This window comes from Streptopelia decaocto, assembly GCF_964273445.1.
Source record: "Streptopelia decaocto genome assembly, chromosome: 9".
Taxonomy (NCBI): domain Eukaryota; kingdom Metazoa; phylum Chordata; class Aves; order Columbiformes; family Columbidae; genus Streptopelia; species Streptopelia decaocto.
This window is the reverse complement of record NC_138664.1, coordinates 17,180,626-17,199,246: the sequence shown is the minus strand read 5'-3', so window position 1 is coordinate 17,199,246 and position 18,621 is coordinate 17,180,626. Positions and strand designations below refer to the sequence as shown.

The window sequence follows — 18,621 nt, the reverse complement described above, 5'->3', positions numbered from 1 at the left end:
AATTATTCAAATACAGCATTTGCATGGCTCATGCAGCAGGGATAGACTTCTTGGTGTTCTCATGCAAGCTGGAAAACTTTGAATTGTAATTTGCACATGGTCCACGAAGACTTAGATCTTAGTTGCTAAAATCTCAGTATGTCTTTTCTGCTTTGTGCATGCTTGATGAAATTAATTTTTCTTGGTTTTGATCAAGCTGTGTACGCACTCTAATGAGTAATTAAGCCTGATTCAGCCCATTAATTCAAGAAGGGTCAGACTTTCTTCATCAAAGCTGTCCTGGCCCCAGCACAGAGCTTGTCTTTTTTTATGCTCACATTGATCTTCCTGCTAGAATGGAATGGACGGCTGAGAAGAAGGAGGAGTGAAGGCCGAGGAGAGGGAGGGGTGACTTCAGGGAGCCAGCAGGACATGGCAGCTCTGGGCACAAGTGGGTGATGACACTAGGAAGATGGTGGTGGCTGCTGGGGACCAGCCCAGCTGGCCAAGGAGCCAGCAGGAAACCAGCTCAACAAACTGGGGCTCTGAGAAAACAAAGGAAAAGAGGAACAGGGAAGAGAGCCAAACAGGAGAAGAGGCAAAGCAATGGAGATCTGGGAGGGACCACAGCTGCAAGAGTCAAAGTAAGGAAACAAAACAATACCAGCGGTTCCTCAAGCAGCAAAACCAGTTTATTGGTTTCGGGGACAAAATATCCTACGTCAATAGAATTTATTTATTTTTCTAATGTATCCTTTCTCAAAGTTAAGTTTTAAACAAGCTATTTCAGAAGAGTAATATTAACCATAGCACAATTCCTATCACAGCAGAAAACATCCAGATCTTTTCTCAGAGCAGAAGTTTACCAACTTATTTCTGAAGGGTACTGAGAGAGGGAAACGGCCGGTCAAAGTGCTGGGCACAGGTAGGGGAAGGCAGCCTGGGTTAAGTCACTTAGAGATAATCTGACAAACACTGCCTATTTGCATGTTAGCTGCAGGTGTTCATTGCTTTCATTTACATTTTTCAAATCCAAATTATGGAAGAAAGTGAGGGAAAAATTATTGTTATTGCTGCCAGTATTTCTTGAATTTTCCTCTCTACTCTCTGTTTAATTTTGCCAGTGCCTTATTTTCAGCTGCCTCTTTCTAAGCTCATTTGCTACTTCCTCACATCATGAAAAGCTAAAACTAATTTACTGAGACATTACAGAGTAGGTAGTTTATGTTGGTTTAGGCAGTGATTCAGATTCTGTCTAACATTAAAGATCAATCTCTGCTTCCTTTTGGCTTATGGATAAATGTGACAAACTTTCCACAGCCACACAGGTAGGTTAAGGAGCCTTACAGACAAAGGAGGCAAATAAGAGTGCTACTCTTTGAAAAGCTGTATCACAATTCAAAAGAGCAGCTGTCAGTCTAACCTTGTGACTGCTGAGCATCTGTAGGATTCCTGGGCTGTGCTTCCATGTCCTGTGCTGCCAGCTCTGAGGATGGGGTGTCTCCCTGGCAGTGCCCCTAATAAACTGTTTACCCATAAAGCTTGATACTCAGATAAAAATAGGTATGAACAGTGATCAGATGCTGGTGGGGGGGCCAGGGAGGAGGCAAGTGTGTGTGGTTTCTTTCTTCCCCCCAACACTTGCTACAAGTGAACAGATTTTGCTTTTCGCATCGTGTGGCAATTTGTCTGCGTGTAACAAAGCAACAAGTTTATTTTCCTTGCTTGTATGTAGAGTATGAGCCATCATTCAGAGAAGGACATCTCATCAGGCAGCCTCTTCATGCTGGTGGTTTTGGCACACTGGATGTGCCTCTTTCTTTTCTGTCATTTGGCTTTGGGAGCTCTGAGCACATGCAGAGAGATGTTGCAAGCAGAACGTACACACCTTTGAGGTACAAAGCAATTCTTTGTTGTCTTATGCACACAGTTGATAGCCGGGACTCAAAAGTTCCCAGGCTAAGGTGAGCTGGCAGGGACCTGGCAGTGAGGGGTGGACAACTGGGACAGGGTCACACTCAGAGCTGCTGAGTTCCCATCCTTGATTCCCTGTTTTCTTTTTTCTTTCCTTAGGGCTTTATGCCTTTGGAGCAAATGACCTTCCCCATCTCAACAATCTTGTTTCTGCCTGTGGCTTTTCTCCTTTGTGTTTTGTCTGGCTCTAGCTGGCACACTGTCTCACAGCTCTTTCTCACAACTTAGCTGTTTTCTCAGAGGCCTGAGTGAGGATTTTGCTGCTGTGCGGTGCAAGACAGAGCCCGAGATTACGGAGAACTGAGCCAAAAGGAGGAGGGTAACAGTGGAGACACCACCACGAAGTCTGCATTTCCACAGCTGTGTCCTGAGCAGGTCAGTCTGGGAAATCTGACGCATTGTTGTACTGGCACAGAGCTGAGAAATAAAAGCCCATAACTTGGGTTAGGTATGACTGCACAGAAAACATTTTAGAGCATCATTAGCAAAGGCCAAAATCAATTCTCTCAATTGTGTAATATTGAGACAGCCTTATTTATCAGTGTCTAAAAAAAACCTGGTACTGCACAGTTTCCGTTTGCATTAGCAAGAATTATTTATAAGTATCTTTCAGTAAAGTGCACATTTAGCATTCCTAATGGAGCAGAGAACAAAGTTTTCATGACTAAGCACTGCAACTTAGGGACCAACCTGGGCTCACAGTGAAGGAAAGGCAATCAGAGGGTGTCACAAACCTCTTAGGAATTGATGAGTATGTAAGAAGAATCTGTGCCAAATACTTGACACTCTAATTTCATGTTATTCAAACTGGTAAGTCTTGTGGGCTTCTTTTTTTCTTGTGTGTGTGGCTTGTGGTTTCTGGCTAGCTTTTTTTTTTTTTTTTTAATTGCTAAGTATGTCAGCACTGAAATCCTACAAATTGAAACGCTGTGCTTGACATGCGGGGGGTTGAGGTAATATCATCTGCCATAAAATCTGAATGGTGAACATGAAACGATAACAGATGTGAGACTGAGAAACTCAGACTGCCTGGACACGTTAAGTTAATGTCATGCTGGGACACAGGGCAGAGTAATTGCTTCATTCTTCAGCTTGCCAGAGATACACAGCATGAGAATTCAGTCCTGCCATACTCCTGACCAGTGTGCAAGATACGTAATAGTGAATGAATAGTTGTGATTTGCAGTAGAGAACATCATGTACTCAAATATTAACCTCATAGGAGGAAAAAAAAAATTCACTATAGTAATACATGACAGCAGACAAATGCTAAAAGAACATCTAATTTAATCTGTGCAAAGAGCACTCAAAGAACTCTTGTCAGAGACTTGGAAGCACGCACCCCTGTCTAACATGCTTTCAAAAGGAGAGAAGGTGGTGTGGCCAAACAGGAAAGGGAGCCTTGTTGAAGCGAACAGACATATTCCAGAAAAAATCACATCTAAATCACAAGAGAAGAGCAGAGGGTTTGCATTTAGAATTGACTTCCCCAAAAAAGAGAACTCGTATAAAACCTGTCAGTGTATCTAAAGTAAAAAATCTGGCAGAGGGTCATTGAGGAAATAGTATATACAAGATGATTGATGAAACCTTTACAAACGGGTCAGGCTGTAGAGTGGAGGAGGAGGTCAAGGAGAGTCTTTCTTTCTAGGGACTTGGTCAGAGGGTCTGTCTCAAACAGTAGTATCTAGAGGCACTGACTTTTGGAAGGCATCTATAAACTAACTACGTGAAATTGTCAGGATCACACAATGCTCAGTGCTCAGCTGAAGACTGGGCAGCAGATAGCATGCAATTATCATGTTCCGTTCTCTGTCATGCCTCATGGCTGTTCTGTGCCTGTGCTCTTTGGCCAAAAATGATTAGACAGCACATCTGGCACTTGTGGTCATCCTTCTGTATTGAAAACATGTAAAAATGTCTTACTTTTAAGACGTATCATGTGAGTCATGACACTTAAAAATCTTACTCACTGGTTAGTCTAAACACTGCCTCTTTTTAAATGAACTGGTTCCAAACATGGTTCCATTCATAGTAGTTGCACATTTCTTACCAGTTTCCAGTGAAGTACAGTTCCTGCCAACCTTCAGGATAAGAGGAATGTTCATAAATTGCACTTACATTATGAATTACATGACGTTGCTATGCACTTGAACCATTCAGGAAATATTCCCTTTCTTTCATAAACAGCTTTGATTTGCTTCCTGTGAAAAGAAACAGTTTTTAATCTTTCTTGGTCACAGAGCAAGGCATTTAAATTTTTAATTCAAGTTAATTAAAAAGCATGGCAATTCATCTGGTATTCCCAGGGGAATTTGTGGCTGTAAAAATTGCAAATCAGATTACCAGATGTACAACACAGACACAATCAATGGAGGAAAAATACATTGCTAAGGAGAAACTGTTCTTCAGAAACATTAGACATTAGGAACTGGCTTGTTGAGCACTCCCATGTTTGCAGGTTTCTAGGTCTTGTCCTATTATAGAGCTTGTCCAGAGCCTCACTCTTCAGCTGAGTATGTTCCTAATCTTCAACCAGGGTCAATCTCTACCAGCATTGGCCTGACTAGTTCTTTTCCCTTCACAATATTTGTGACAGATGCAAAGGAAATCTTATCCTTCAATTTGCCAGGCTAATAAAACCAAGCTCTTCTATTCCTCTCCTGTAAAATAAGCTCACCCATCCTCTGATCATGCTATTGGATGCATTTTAATTCACCTTTCTTGACAAGGGGTGGCCTACTCTGATAAAGTCCTTTGCTTTTAGAAATCTTGTGTTATGAGAGACCCAGGAGGGGCTTTAAATAGGAAGGCATAATCTAGTTCTGTGTGCTTTTTCTTATTTTATTATTTTAAATGAGAACGGTAAATATTAACATCACAGAAACACATCACAGAGGCTCAACTACTGTAAACTTGAAATGAACTAAACTAAAATGACAGTTGAGATGAGATCATGTGTGACCAATTACATTGGCTTAGTTCACCAGTTTACGAAGTCATAAAGTTAGTACGGTGTGTAATCAAAGTGTGTGCCTGACAAAGACAAGAATTGCTATTTGTTAATTTTACATCAGGTGTGTTTGAAAGGGGAGTTGTTTCCTTTCAGTAAAGGCCTATCTGTGACAGAGGGCTTGAGCAACCTGGGGATTGCTGGGGTCACCGAACACGGGACATTTCCTGGAGGACAGGATGGAACCTGTTCAGCTACTCCTGGGGACAACAGACATCTCAGCAGCCCCTTTGCTGTTTTCTGCCTCAACACTTCCTCCTGAAAATTTTATTGCAGTTGCAGAGCTATTGTTTACCCTCCTTATTTATTACTCACCTTTACCCACATGAGTACAAAGCTTGCCAAGGGTTTTGCAACAAGGTTAATTTCTGGACCAGACTTAGGACTAGCCTTAGGTCAATACGGCCTACTTTCAGATGGCTCTTTTTTGACCTCAATTTAAACAGCAGGATTATGAGCTGGGGTTTCCTTTTCAGCTAATGATGGAGTTTCTCTTGAAACCAGTGCTGCCTGATCTTCTGCACTGGCTGACAGTCAAGTTGGCTGAGCACCTTGGACACAACCTGGGTGGGTGACCCTGTCCTCTTCAAGCAGGAAACCTTTAAACTTCAGTCCTGTTCAGAGCTGATCTTCATCACTCTATGCTAAAGAAGAACATCTCAGAAAGGATCCCTTTGTTTTTTTAGGTTAGGTACCGAGAATCATACAACTAGAAATATTTTTTTCATTTTTTTTTTTTTTAATTTATCTGAGAACATAATAACTTATGTGCCAAATGTATTTTTCAACATAATTCTTTTGCATCCACTGAAGTTTTCCGGTTTCTGGGTAACCTGAATATTCATTTTCTTTCATAAAGAAAAGAAATTATAATATGTTGAAAGTGTATCTTTCTAAGTGCCATCTCTTGTCTTTGTAGTATGTGAATGGGTTGTATTTTGGAGTTTGACTTATCTTCTATCCTAGTCTAACATTGTGTGGTCATATATCATTAGTGCTTTTTAAATATTCAGGAAAAAAAAAAGTTATTTTCAAAATATTTCATCAGTTAAAAGAAATATTTTTACACAACTTAATAACATTAAATATAAGACAAAAATTGGAAAAATTTTATTTTTCCAATCACAGCCTGAAAAGCTGATTTCTGATTGAGCTGACTGATGCCGTTATTAATTATAATATGCTTTTATCCTTTCGTGACTACACCAATTCCCAGAAACACTGTAAGTGGTGCTTCTGCACACAGTTTAACTCCCCAGTAAACATGCCCATCTGCTCAGTGTTTTCCTTCCTGCATAACTTTTACCTCAGTGGTAAAAGCAGCTGACTGAGGGCATTAGGCAAGAAATACATCTGTTCCTACAGACTGCCTTGTCATAATGAAATCAGAAATCAGGTGATGTCACTTCTATCAGACAATACCTATGTTGACAAATGCTGACTATACTTCAAGGATTTGGATGACAGGAAGCTTCAGTGCCTACTACCTTAAAAAACACTTGCTTTTACTTCTGGATAGCTCTACCTTGGAGAGTGTTTCAATTTAAAATAGCTTGTCTCAAAACTGTATATTCTCAAAGTAGGTTAAATCTGATGTGGTTATGGGCCAAATCGTTGTCATGGAAATGGTTATGACTCCTCTGATTTCAAATATTGTTCTCAAGAGAAGTAACTTCATTTTCAGATTTGACTATTTTAATAACAGAGGTATACATAGAGTGTTCATATGAAATCTAGGATAGTGGAAGTATCTTTCTAAAGCCTGTTAGAAACTGGAGGTGGGTTCCCTTTCATGCTGGTGACAAGTTTCAGAAGTAGGACGCTATCAAAATTCAGCTCATCAAAGCTGCATATACTCACTGGCTCTGTACTGTGTACGCAAAAAACTCAAGATCCCAGTTTTCGCCCTGGGAATCTTCTGATAGCAAGTATTAGTTTCACAGGCCCCGCAGCCTCTACAGGGAAGAATTTTCATTGCAGATCAGATAATTTCAAGACCACAGTCATGATTTGCATGTTACTCTTGTGCTATTACACTAAAACACTGGATATGGGAGGACCTGATCTGCTAGTTCCTGTAACAGCAAGTATTTGTTGTGCCTATATAATCTCTCTTCTCATAAAGTAAAAATGGACAAACTACAGAGAAAGTGCGTTACGTGGGCAATAGTGCCCAACCACCCTGTGCTCAGCTGCCGTGATCCCCGCTGGACAGCACAGTCTCACCAGGGGGGTCACCAGCTCACAGCTGGTTTTACTGGGCAGCTGCTGTTTCCATGTTGACTCCAGCTTCGCCAGGAGAGACCACAAGACATTTTTCTTCAGTTCAGAGGACCATGAGCTATCTTACATGTTTGTCAGTCCTTGGTTTTTACAGTGAGGACTTGCTGTTCTATTTTTACTAATCACTGCCCATTTAATGGGGAATATGCTTTTGAAAGACATGAGTGTCTAGTTTAAACCCAGTGTAGATCTTATCTGGTGCATTTTAGACAAGAGAAATTTTTTTAAAAATTTGAAATGACCAGGATTGTCTGTTTCTCAGAGTTGTAGGAGAAACATTTAACAGCGGGACAAAATACTTGGGTATCTAACCAGAACAGAATTTACTATTATATAAAGGTGAATGAGCTGAATTAGGGCAACATGGGCAGGCAAGCTGTAAGATGTGCTGGAGTTTACCATTTAGAGACTTCAGCTGGAGCAAAAACACTTACTTCAGTATTTTAAATTATTTTTAAACTGAGATTAAAAGAGAGAAATGTTTGAACATGAGAGGTTTTTGATCTAGCAGAGGAATTGAAAGGGATCCTGTGCCCAGGCAGTTAACCCACTGATGTGTGTCTGTAGTTCAGGATTGCTACTTTGAATTGTTCAAATGCATAAACCAAGAGATTCATCATTCAGGTATTCTGATTTGCACAGGCTCCAGCAGCACAGCATGTGAATGCTTAATTCATGTGCATGCTTAATATTTAACAGAGTGCTTCTTTGTTATAGTAACAACAGGGGAAAAAAGTACATATGGCTCACTGCTGTCAAAAACAAAGACATAGAAGCACAGTAAGCAGAGGCTCTTAATTTTTTCTCATCTGTCAAGTGCAACCTTTCACCTAAAAAAACAAATCACCTGTAAAAGGTAGCTATTATGCTATTATTTTTATTAGGAATTATTAAACAGCTTTTACTTCCTTTTGATAAGGGACAGCTTACAATATGTACAACTACTCAAAATACAATTTGTATCCGTAAGCATCAGCCTTTCCAAGTCACGTATGCTGACTATTCAGAGGATGAATGTTTCATGAGAAAGGCAAGCTCGTGAAATGAGGCTAAATCTATAAATAGCTTTATTATTGAATGCTGGTGTTTAGGGTTGAGGAATATGCTGAAAACGAAGGTTTGTGTTTCCCAATATTTTCTACAAATAGTTAACAAATTACGTGGTCTGAGCCAGGTTGCCTTTACTGCTTCCTAAGCGGGTTGCAAGAGGCCTCGGGGGCAATTCTCTCCTTACTGAAGAAAACAGGAATACAGCTAGAACTGCCAAAAAATCCACTTGAATTGGATGTTGCCAAAGAACTTGATTCTTTGGGGTTTATTTCTCTTTTTATGAAAAGCTTTTTATTCATATTGTGATTATGTTCAAGGAGTTGGATGCAGTACTGATTTGTAGGAGAGATGTAGCAAATAAGGCACCCTTCTGCTGCTGAGGATGAAGGCAGGGAGCAGAGCCGCAGAGATGGTTTCCTGGGTTTTCTCTGGCCAGGGTGATGTAGTGTGGTGCTGAAGGCATGTAATAAAGATGGAACGTGAAGGCTGGCTCTGTCCCACACCCGCGGACTGACTCCAGTAGTTAATGGAAGGAAGGCTGCTGTGTGCATGGTCTTTTTGGAACCACTGAGGCAGAGCTCAGGATGATGCTGTCATTTGGCATGCTCTTCTGGGATCAGTGATGAGCACCCAGGTTAGCACTGGTATATTTGATAAGTAGATTCTGTACAGATGAGACATAAATCAATCAATCATATAATACCTAACTAGGGAAATAAATTATGGATGGAACATAGTGAAGTTCCAAGTGAATATAAGGAGAACTTTGACAGTGAAAGTGGTCACGCATCGGGACAGCTTAGAGGCACTGAGCGACCTCTGACCTGACTGAACCTGACAAGGCCTGAAGAAACCATATTGCACTTGGAAGTTAGTCCTGCACTGAGCAGTAAGTAAGACTAGATGTTTCTAGAGATACTTTCCAACCCATAATCTTTCTGTGATTCTAAGTTTCCTTTGAATCAGTAAACTGAAATGGTGAGGGGGACTTGAGAGGTTTATCTTGGAATGTGAAAGAATATCTCTAGGTTTTTCTTGTGACACTAGTCTGATAGTCTGTTGCTATCAAAACATTGTGACAATAACTTAATTTCTCTTGATTGCCATGCAGATTTTTAGAAATACTTTTAACATGAAATAAAACATATCATTAATTTCTCTTACCAATGAACAATTCTTGTTCTTCTGGAGTCTGCTTCTGGAAAGAGAGCATTTTCCAGCTTCTGTCATTTGGAAGGAACACTGAGGTAAGCATCCAGGTAGTTTTACTATGAGAGTCTCATTTTGTGTTGCAGTGAGGGACAACTCTCAAACTCTGCTGAAGGCCTTCAGAAAATAAGAAGATAACATGTTTTCCTGACAGCTCACAGCCTCAATTGCTTCCCTGCAGAAGGTGCTGCCTGCCGCAGGAACATGCTGCAAGTCCCACCTTAGCCTTGTTTCCAATAATTCATCAGATCTGGTAGTTCTAAGGCAGGGCTTGCCACTTGCCATGGATTTTAGTAATGGTTTGTTATGTGTCTGGGTTGTTTTTTCTCCCTCGGACTTTATAAAACAGTATTGATATATCCATGCGAATGGTCAGAGTGAATGAAACAATTAGAGCCTTGTGGTGGGACTACTCTTTTTTAGGCAAAGTTAATATCAAGAGCTTTGATCTAGCAGCCTGTTACATTTAACTGAATACTGCACACAGATTTTCATGTGACAAATATAATTTGTACCATGCCACGAAGTATGAAAAAGTCAGAATTTCAGAAGTTTGACATTTTTATACATTACAGATGATGAGATATGTACAAAAGTAAATGTTAGAAGATGAACCTGGGGGTTTTAGTAGAAGGAATAGAGGCTCACAAGGCAATAATTTCAGACTATGATACAGTTTATGAAAAATTGAGACCTTTGAACTTTTTTTAGGTACAGTGAACATTCCGTATTTCCTGTTCCTTAGTTTTTTTTGTTAACTAAAGCAACGCTGTGTGGTTCAGCACTGTCTGGAGGAAGGGTGACTTCTGTGAGATGAAAGGAACTCTTGTGATTTTTTTTTTGAGTCCATAGTAAGTGTGACATTTGGAATTTTTCTTTACCATATTATTTAAAGGCTGACCTCCACATCTGAGAATTCGCTAACTCTGTTAGTGGGCAGGGACTGTGCAACGTCCTGCAGTTCTTAACTGTTTCCAAATCAAATTTGGCTGATAATGAATAAGTGATTGTTCTACCATTCAGCATCCCATTTCTTTTTCAATATCAGTCAGTGCTTTTTCAGAAAAGCTACTCAGAAAATTTATCTCGAACAATTCTGTTGTGTGTGACTTAGTGGGTTTTGCTGGAGGACTGTTCCGATCTTCAAGTGAGTGTGCAATTGACTGAAATTTTTAAGAAGTGAAATGGCTTGGCTTTGGATGAATAGATACTTACATGTGCTTTCACAATGAATAAGTTCAAGTTCTTATCAAGTGAATGAAATTACACTAATAATTTAAAAGCAAATGTGTTTTGTCCAGTCTAGACTATTACTGCTTCCTTCCTCACTCAAAGGCAACATATTCATTAAGACAAGTGTATTTTTATTTCAACCAATTTTCTTACATAGCTAGCAGCTTTTCATCTTCACAGCGCATCACTGAAGAAACAAGCTACGATTCTCAGAAATACCATCAAATAAAGCCCTCATGAAAAATTAAGTTAGATTCCTCTTCTGATAGAACTTAGCTAGCTTTTGAAGATTTCCTGGCTCAGGATAAAAGATAGCAATGTAATTTATGTTTCAAATCTCAGCTGGAATGACATGCATGTGATCAATACTGATCAGACAGACTAAGCCTCTTGGCTTAGAAATTTCACACAGAAATGCAGATTCTAATTAATACATTTCTTAGATGCAGATAAGGTTCAGTAGATAAAGGAAATGATCCTTCAAACTCCCTTGAAAACCACCTGCCATAGATTGTCTATGGAGCTATCCCCATTTGTGGATATAACATTATTTCTTACCATGTGGTATCTACACTATGCTGTCCTTGTTTGTTGTACTCACATGAAAGCTATGAAAAGCTTTGGGTGTAGGCTTTTAACAAGGAACAGTCAGTGGGAATGTCATTTTTTTACTAGATTTCACTGGAAACTTGTTCACAGTAGCCAGAGAGGATCATTTTATACATGGTTTGTCTTTGAGGATAACGGGTAAGGGTGCATGTTTATTTACTTAGAAACAGATGTGGCATTTTTTTATAGGGGAAAAAAAATAATAATTGTGTCAGAATTTAGACAATATATCAGGTTTAAAATTATCCTGAGAAACAAAAATAGGGTTTCTCCAGATGACTGAAGTTATTTTTGTGAATAAAAATCAACTTTGTCCTTTTGTAATATGACTGTGCCTTGGTGTTAGTAGCTGAAGTTAAGACTGACTTCATATACTGACGCGCCTCTGTTTGTATATCACTTAGTTCTTACATATTAGTGCCTGGCAAGTCTTTTATATTTTATTATTCCATCACAGAGAGAGAAGACACACACTGAAACAATATCATGGTTTTTTTGCAGATGTGAGTTCTTCATGTTTCCCCACTGAGAACTGCGAGGCTCCAGCTGTCACAGGGGAAAGAAGAAAGCAGATTGCTGTTTGTTGGTATGTTCTTAGTGCTTCAGACATCTTAGTATATCTTAGTCTATTAGTTTTGTTTCTGGCTAAGGTAACTGAGATAAGCATTGTAAAAAAATCTAAGAATGATGGTAATAATTACTACTTGCAGTTTTCTAACTGCTAAGTAATAGCAGTTATTCAAGAAAAAAGCTACAATTCTCAGAAATACCATCAAATAAAATCCTCATGAAAAATTAAGTTAGATTCCTCTTATGATAGAATTTAGCTGCTATTCTAGTTCTTGCAATGTAATTTGGGTGGTTATTTTACTATCTGATGTAATTGTTGAGACACCTTTTGTTTTCCCTTTTTTTCTGCAAATGCATTCAGCATTAATGAAATCTTCTGGTAACTACTTAGAAAAAACTTTAAAACAGTGAAAAATGAAGTTACTACATATAAAAATCAAAAAGTAAATAAAATTAAAACCAATATCTAACACTATTATTTCCACAGAATACTGAACTTTTCTTTAGAAAAGGCAATATGGCAAAATCATCGATACTGATCCCTTTCATCTGTTAATTCCAAAAATACGTGTCTTAAATAGACAGTTACTTTTGAGACCGTAACAATCAAAAATTGCAGCAAGGGAAATTATCAATAGCTGAAAGGAATAAAACACCCCTCGTAATCCGAGAGGATAAGGAACAGGTTGCTCAGAGAGGCTGTGGCATAACCACTTTTGGAGATTTTTCAAAACTTGTCCAAACACAGCTCTTGGCAACCTGATGTAACTCATCACAAAGTCCTCTCGTCCCTGGAGGCTCCGTGATGAGAGTTGATGCCACATTATCTGGCTGATTTCCCAACTGCTAATAGGCATACCCTCGATTTAGTGAGGTACACTGATAAAATTTGCCATCTGCTCACTTGCCAACAGTCAGATGGTAGGAGCTGGAGATTTTGTAATATTAATGCCGTAAAATAAGAGAAGAAAGCCTGGTTATTGAGCTATCAGTTCATGTACCCACCTCAGATTAGCATTAGATTTGCTCCATTATTTATTAATGCAAGCAAGATTGTCTAACAGGCAACACTGAACAAGTATTTGTTGTGACTGTTATTTATGTGTATTTCTATTCATAAACCCGAAGCTTTAACTGATACTTTCAACGCAGATTTCCTGTGTTTTTTTTAGGCTTCATTTTTTGTAAAGGCTTCCCTAAGAGCTTTGGGCAAATTTTGCCACATAAATAGTAAAACCACAAAATTAAGTATTAGTGTTGAATTTGTTTTTCGTTTAGTAAATTATTATGCAGTGATGGATCATCAAATCCTCTTCTTTAATGAAAGGCTACAATAATACACAAGAAACCTCTATATATCAACCTAATATGTTTATTGATGACTTTCAGCTGAGTGAAACTACTGATTCCATTCATGTTTATCAAACCAGTCCTGACTATTCAATGTTGGTATTTGGAAAAAATGGGCAGAATGGATGGGTTTTCCCTGAGGTGAATGAACATTACGTGAGTATTCAATGAACGGTAAGTAAATACCAAAATTTATTTGTTCTGTATCTGTTCTTCTAGATACAGAATTTGTACGTCATGCAACTGTGTACAAGGTGTTTTTTGGGGGGTTGTTTTTTCCCCTTCCTTGCCCCTTATTTTTGACTTTTCACCTTTTTCACTGAGAACGCAAAAGGAATGGTACCTACCAACAGACAGAGCTGCATTCATGCCGTGTCTAAGTGGCATCCTATCAGCAAGGAAGGCTCAGGAGGGCTAACTAAGGATTATTTTCTAACAGAGGTGCAAAAATATGTATCTTTATTTCCAAGTAATATCTCAGTACTTAAAGTAACCACACATATTGTTGATAAAATATGTATTAAAACTGCTGCCTTCACAGATTTTCCTTTGATTCCATTCCATTTTCCTTTCGAAAACAATCTGTGTAGGTTTTACTGAAACAGGATATATGACACAGATGTGGCTTGCTGGGGTTCTTTCCATGTGAAATCACGTTACTTCAGGAGTGTTGTTTGCTTGTTTGTTTGTTTGTTTGTTTGTTTGTTTTTATCCACTAGGACATTTATTTATGTTTGTTGCATGCCTGTAGAGAGCAGTAGAAATTTTGTTTACTCAAATATATGCTATAACAAGGTGAATTTAAAAATTCATGGAATTCTTCAAGTTCTTTAGGTAAACACTTGAGAAAGAATTTAACCACATACAAGCTTTTTTCTTATGTTTTTCAACACCCTTTTTAGTTGTGATTAATTTTTTTCTGTGCAGATATTTTTATGACCATTATGAAAAGTGAAGTAGCAAAAGGCTATATAATCCTGACTATATTGTATGATTTTTGTAGAGAACATTTAATGCCATTGATTTGCATGATAGTTGTTACATTCACATATACCAAGAGCATGAGCTGCCACTGATTAGCCAGTACTTTTGCTCAAACTTTAGTTATTCAGCTGTGGTTTGTATATACAAAAGCATAATAAACTGAAGTCTTTTAAAACTTCATAAAAAAAATCACAAATGAAAGTTTGTTACCTAATAGAATGGCAGCAGGAGCTCCACTCACAATTTCCTGTAGTTTTCTTGCATTGCTACTTCCTTATGACAGGAATGGCTTTGAACAGCCAACACTGCACAAAAGAAGTAAACAAATAAAATATAAATTGCCATTGTCTATAGTTTACCTTATTAGGTAATTCCTGTCTGAAGATACCTAGACCACAAAATGAGAATGCAGTAATTTTTGACTATTTTGAACACTAAGATATGCAGAAATCAATTACGTGGTGAAGAACTTCTGAGGCATTATGAAAGCTAAGTTGTACTAACATATTACTTAAGGTTAGAAAAATTGTGAAAGAATGAATTTGACTTGGGAACACAAGAAAAAATGGCACAAAAACACTTGTTCAATAAAATTTATTAATATTGCTCAGGTATTGCAGGAAACACTTTATTCTGGGAATCAGTGCAACCTCTTCTTATGGAAAGAAATTTAAGTTTGAATCTGTGACAAACATTACTGTGAAGTCACTAGCTAGAATACATATAGGATACAGGTAGATTATTTATAGAGACCTTGGCTGTAGGGATACACACAACTGCACTGATCTTTAGAGGCTGACAGTTCTTATCAGGAGATGAGAAATAAGAGGATGCGGGGTTGATGTTGGTGTTTAGCTCTGACTTAAAACTGTAAAAACTTTTAATAATACCTGGTCCCTTCTCATTCTATTATTCTCATTTACTGGGGCAAAAGTGTGCTCTTGTTGGCAATAAACAAAAACTCCTGTCTTGCAGGAAACAACCTGGCATTACTCCTTGGTGTGCTGAATTCTGCAGCCACGCAGAAGTTGTGTGGGTTGGTACCTGGCACTCACAATTCCCTTCTACCCCTTCCTTCTGTAATGACTTATTAGAGAGGCTTTAGTCCTTGAATTTGCCCCTGGGTTGCCACAGCTACAGTTCTCATGAAGAACAAAAACAGCACTAACAACTCAACAGAAAACTCGTTTATCCACGTTCAGGCATAGACCAGTTTTGCGGAAGGGCTAGAATGCAGCACACTCGGATGATTCTGAGTACACTGTGACTACTGATAACGCATCTGACAGTGCTTGTGCAAGAACTGCCACAGTATGTGGGAGGGAAAAGGCTTCCAGTGGGCACTGATGTATCATAGTAGTTGCTCATGGTGCTTATGGAAGTGTGGCATCCTATGGAAGGGCGCAAAGGGAGACTTTTCATTGTGAACCTCCCCAGTGTTCCTGTGCTTCTCCAGCACCCAATAATGTGATTTCCCCAATCAAACCTGCATCCTGACCATCATGTTTAACAACCACTGCAGGCCTGAACTTCGGTCTTTGTAGTACAAGGCTCTGACTTATCCATTCAACCTGCGATAATGTCTGCAGGAAATGTAGGCTTATATGTATAGTAATGGGGTACACATGTGGCATTTGACCCTTACAATGTGAAAAAAAGGTGCTAAATGATCTTGTGCTGCTTGCATGCTTTGGACTGGACTCTGTTGTTTTAGCACCTATTTAACAAACTGAAAATGCATTTGACACACATTGTTATTTGGATGAGTGTGATCTTATGTATGTGTCCTCTCTTTAGTTAAAGTCAAAAGATACCCAAGCAGAGCTCTTTGGATTTAGCTCAACTACAGCAAGAGGGAGCTTGCAAGTCTGAAAAACAGGCTCTAGCAGAACCAGAGATGTAACAGTCACTGATGGGCCTTTCCTTTATCAGTTTACTTATTTTTTTTCCTTAAACTACTTGTGGTTTTGTAACATCTTCTTGTTCTAAACTCCACAATATATTTGTGTACTGTTTAAAGCAATATTTGTCTTATCCTTGATCACATTCATGTGGTCTTGATGTATTTTTGCGATTAAATGCTGTTGCTAATATTCGTTTCCTTTCTCTGCAACACATTTTTGGACTGTATGTGTCCTTTTGAGCTTCCAAGTGCTGTTCTTCCATGAATAACAGAGCTTCCATGAGTTCAGAACAACTTTACATAACCGGTTTGAGATTAGTCCCTCCGATATTTGAGATGTTGCCATTGCTACCGGCAGGTTCACCACACAGAGCAGCATGAGCTTCTGCTGCAGTGCTATTAACTCTGAAAAATCTGAGTTTTACCATCGACATTCTTGTGTTCCCTTTGTCTGTGAGTTTTCCTGTCCCTTGAACGGCTGGATTAACAGAAATTGGTTTTCTTAGGAACCATTAGCACAAGCCAGGTTGTTTAATTCCAGCTGCCCCGGTGCAAACACCCTGGAGGCTGCGTTCAGCACGCACATACATCTTAAATGAAGAGGCGAGCGGGAAAGCGGGCACACCCGCACTGCAGCCCAGCCCTTGCACACCCGAGCTCTTGGGCTGCACCTCGGGTGCAAACGCAGCTTTCGGCGGGAGAGCCCTGGGGGAGGCGCGTGGGGGGCAGCAGGCCGCGCGCCGCCCGCCGTGCCCGCGCTGTGCGGCGGCACCGGGTGCTGCTGAGGGACCGGGAGGTTGTGGCGGCTGCGCTCAGCGCGCGGCGGCCGCTCCCCGCGCGAGGAGCTCGCGGATCCCCGCCCCGCGCGGGGCGCCCCCTGCCGCAGCGCCCGCCTCTCCCCGCACCGCCACGCGCCTGTCTGCCGCCGCGGCTCTGAGAGGCCACCGGCTCGCCCAGCCCGGGCCCCCCGACCCCGGCCTCTCCTCCACCTGGGACCCCGGCCTCGGGAAACGCGCCCACGCGTCCGCCTGTGCCCGGGGGCGGCCGCGCAGCCGCTCCGAGACATTCGCCTCCCGCCTCTCCCGCGGGCCCGCCGCCAGGAGGCGCGCGGCTCCGTCACGCCCCGCCCCCGCCCTGTCACCTGACTGGCGGGGACGCGCCCGGCGCCGGTTGATCCCCGTGCCCCGGCGCTGCTCGCCCCTCCCCGGCAGCGGGGGCTTCTCCGCCATGGTGCTGGAGTCGGTGGTGGCGGATCTGCTGAACCGCTTCCTGGGCGACTATGTGGAGAACCTGAACAAGTCTCAGCTCAAGCTGGGCATATGGGGGGGTAAGGAGCCCCTTCCCTGTCTCGCCCCGTCTCCGCGGCGCTGCGGGGCCGCAGCTCTCACCGGGGCCGAGCGCTTCCTCGCGGCGGGGAGCGGGTCTCGTTGGTTGCGGTTCCCCCGTGCGGGGTCTCCGGGCGGTGGGGCCGCTGTCTCCTCTGAGGGGCGGGCGGGCTGTGGGGCTGCGGCCCCTGTGAGGAGAGCGCGAGCCGCGGAGCCGCGCGCGGACCGGCCCCCCCTTCCCCACCGGGAGGGGCGGTCAGTCTGTGAGTCAGTCAGTCTGTGGCTGCGGACCCGCCTCCCCCGTGACTGTGCCCGTGGCCTGTGACCCCCTCACGTTCCTTGCCACCATGCCCGCCCCCCTCCCCGGGAGGGGCGGGCGGTCGGTCGGTGTGCGGGGCTGCGGCTCCCCGCGGCGGCGGGCGGAGGCTCCGGCTGTTGCCGCCGTGCGGCGGGGCTTGTTTGTGAGGTCCCCGCGCAGTGACGGGGCCGCGCGTTGTGGGGGCAGAAGGAGCAAAGTGAGGGTCTGTTCCACGCGAGGCGCGGACAGCTGTGTGTGCCCAGCTGTGGCACCTGCTCCGCGGGGCTGATGCTCTTCTTGTTGGGAGAACACGAGTGGAAGCACGAGTGTGTTGTCGGGTCTGCCCGTGGAGTGGCGGCCCATGCCCCAGGAGGAGGGGAAGCCTTGGTTGTGGAGCAGTTGATGGGCTGGGTCTGTAACCTGCTAATTTATTGGTGTAAATCATGTGCATTAAACAAGTGATAGCCCAACAACGTGGACTATTCTCAGTGGATACATTAATATATACCCTGTAGGCATGTAAAAAATAGTACTGTCTAAAGAAGGCTGGCTTTTTTGGAAGGCTGGCTGTTTATCCCATACATAAGGGATGAAACTCCTCTCTTTTCTAAATGTTGCTTTTGCCATGGTAGTAATATTTTAATACTTATATGTTATTAATACCTATATTAAAAATATAATGTAACTGTAGCGAATCTGTCATTGAAATATGAAGAGGTATATGTGCTTTCCTCAGGTATAATGCTGTGTACCAGCATTCCCTTTGGAAATCCTATTGTGTTGTCTGTGTCATGAAAAGTTAATGTGTTTGTGCAAATACACAAGTGTTTTTATGGCTCTA

General features: G+C 41.6%; 1 protein-coding gene and 1 long non-coding RNA gene across 8 annotated transcripts in view; one reads left to right on the top strand and one right to left on the bottom strand.

Annotated features, from left to right (window-relative positions):
• Positions 1 to 617: 617 nt before the first annotated feature.
• Positions 618 to 17,752, bottom strand: LOC309443956. 3 transcript variants are annotated; one of them, XR_014184890.1, is made up of 5 exons: positions 17,299 to 17,752; positions 14,465 to 14,559; positions 9,464 to 9,625; positions 4,075 to 4,157; positions 618 to 2,370 (listed from the first exon to the last, which is right to left on the bottom strand). It is a non-coding gene; the product is annotated as an uncharacterized lncRNA (long non-coding RNA). The 3 variants fall into 3 exon arrangements; XR_014184891.1 differs by lacking the exons at positions 618 to 2,370; positions 4,075 to 4,157; positions 9,464 to 9,625 and adding an exon at positions 13,378 to 14,015 and having other exon boundaries at positions 17,546 to 17,752; XR_014184892.1 differs by lacking the exons at positions 618 to 2,370; positions 4,075 to 4,157; positions 9,464 to 9,625 and adding an exon at positions 13,861 to 14,015.
• VPS13C (vacuolar protein sorting 13 homolog C) overlaps positions 17,305 to 18,621 on the top strand; it is a 90,171-nt gene continuing 88,854 nt past the window's right edge. For all 5 annotated transcript variants that reach the window (XM_082061348.1, XM_082061347.1, XM_082061349.1 and 2 more), the window contains exon 1: positions 17,305 to 17,484. In XM_082061348.1, the coding sequence (XP_081917474.1) occupies positions 17,385 to 17,484 (100 nt within the window). In that variant the 5' untranslated portion in view covers positions 17,305 to 17,384. The remainder of the gene's footprint in view (positions 17,485 to 18,621) is intronic.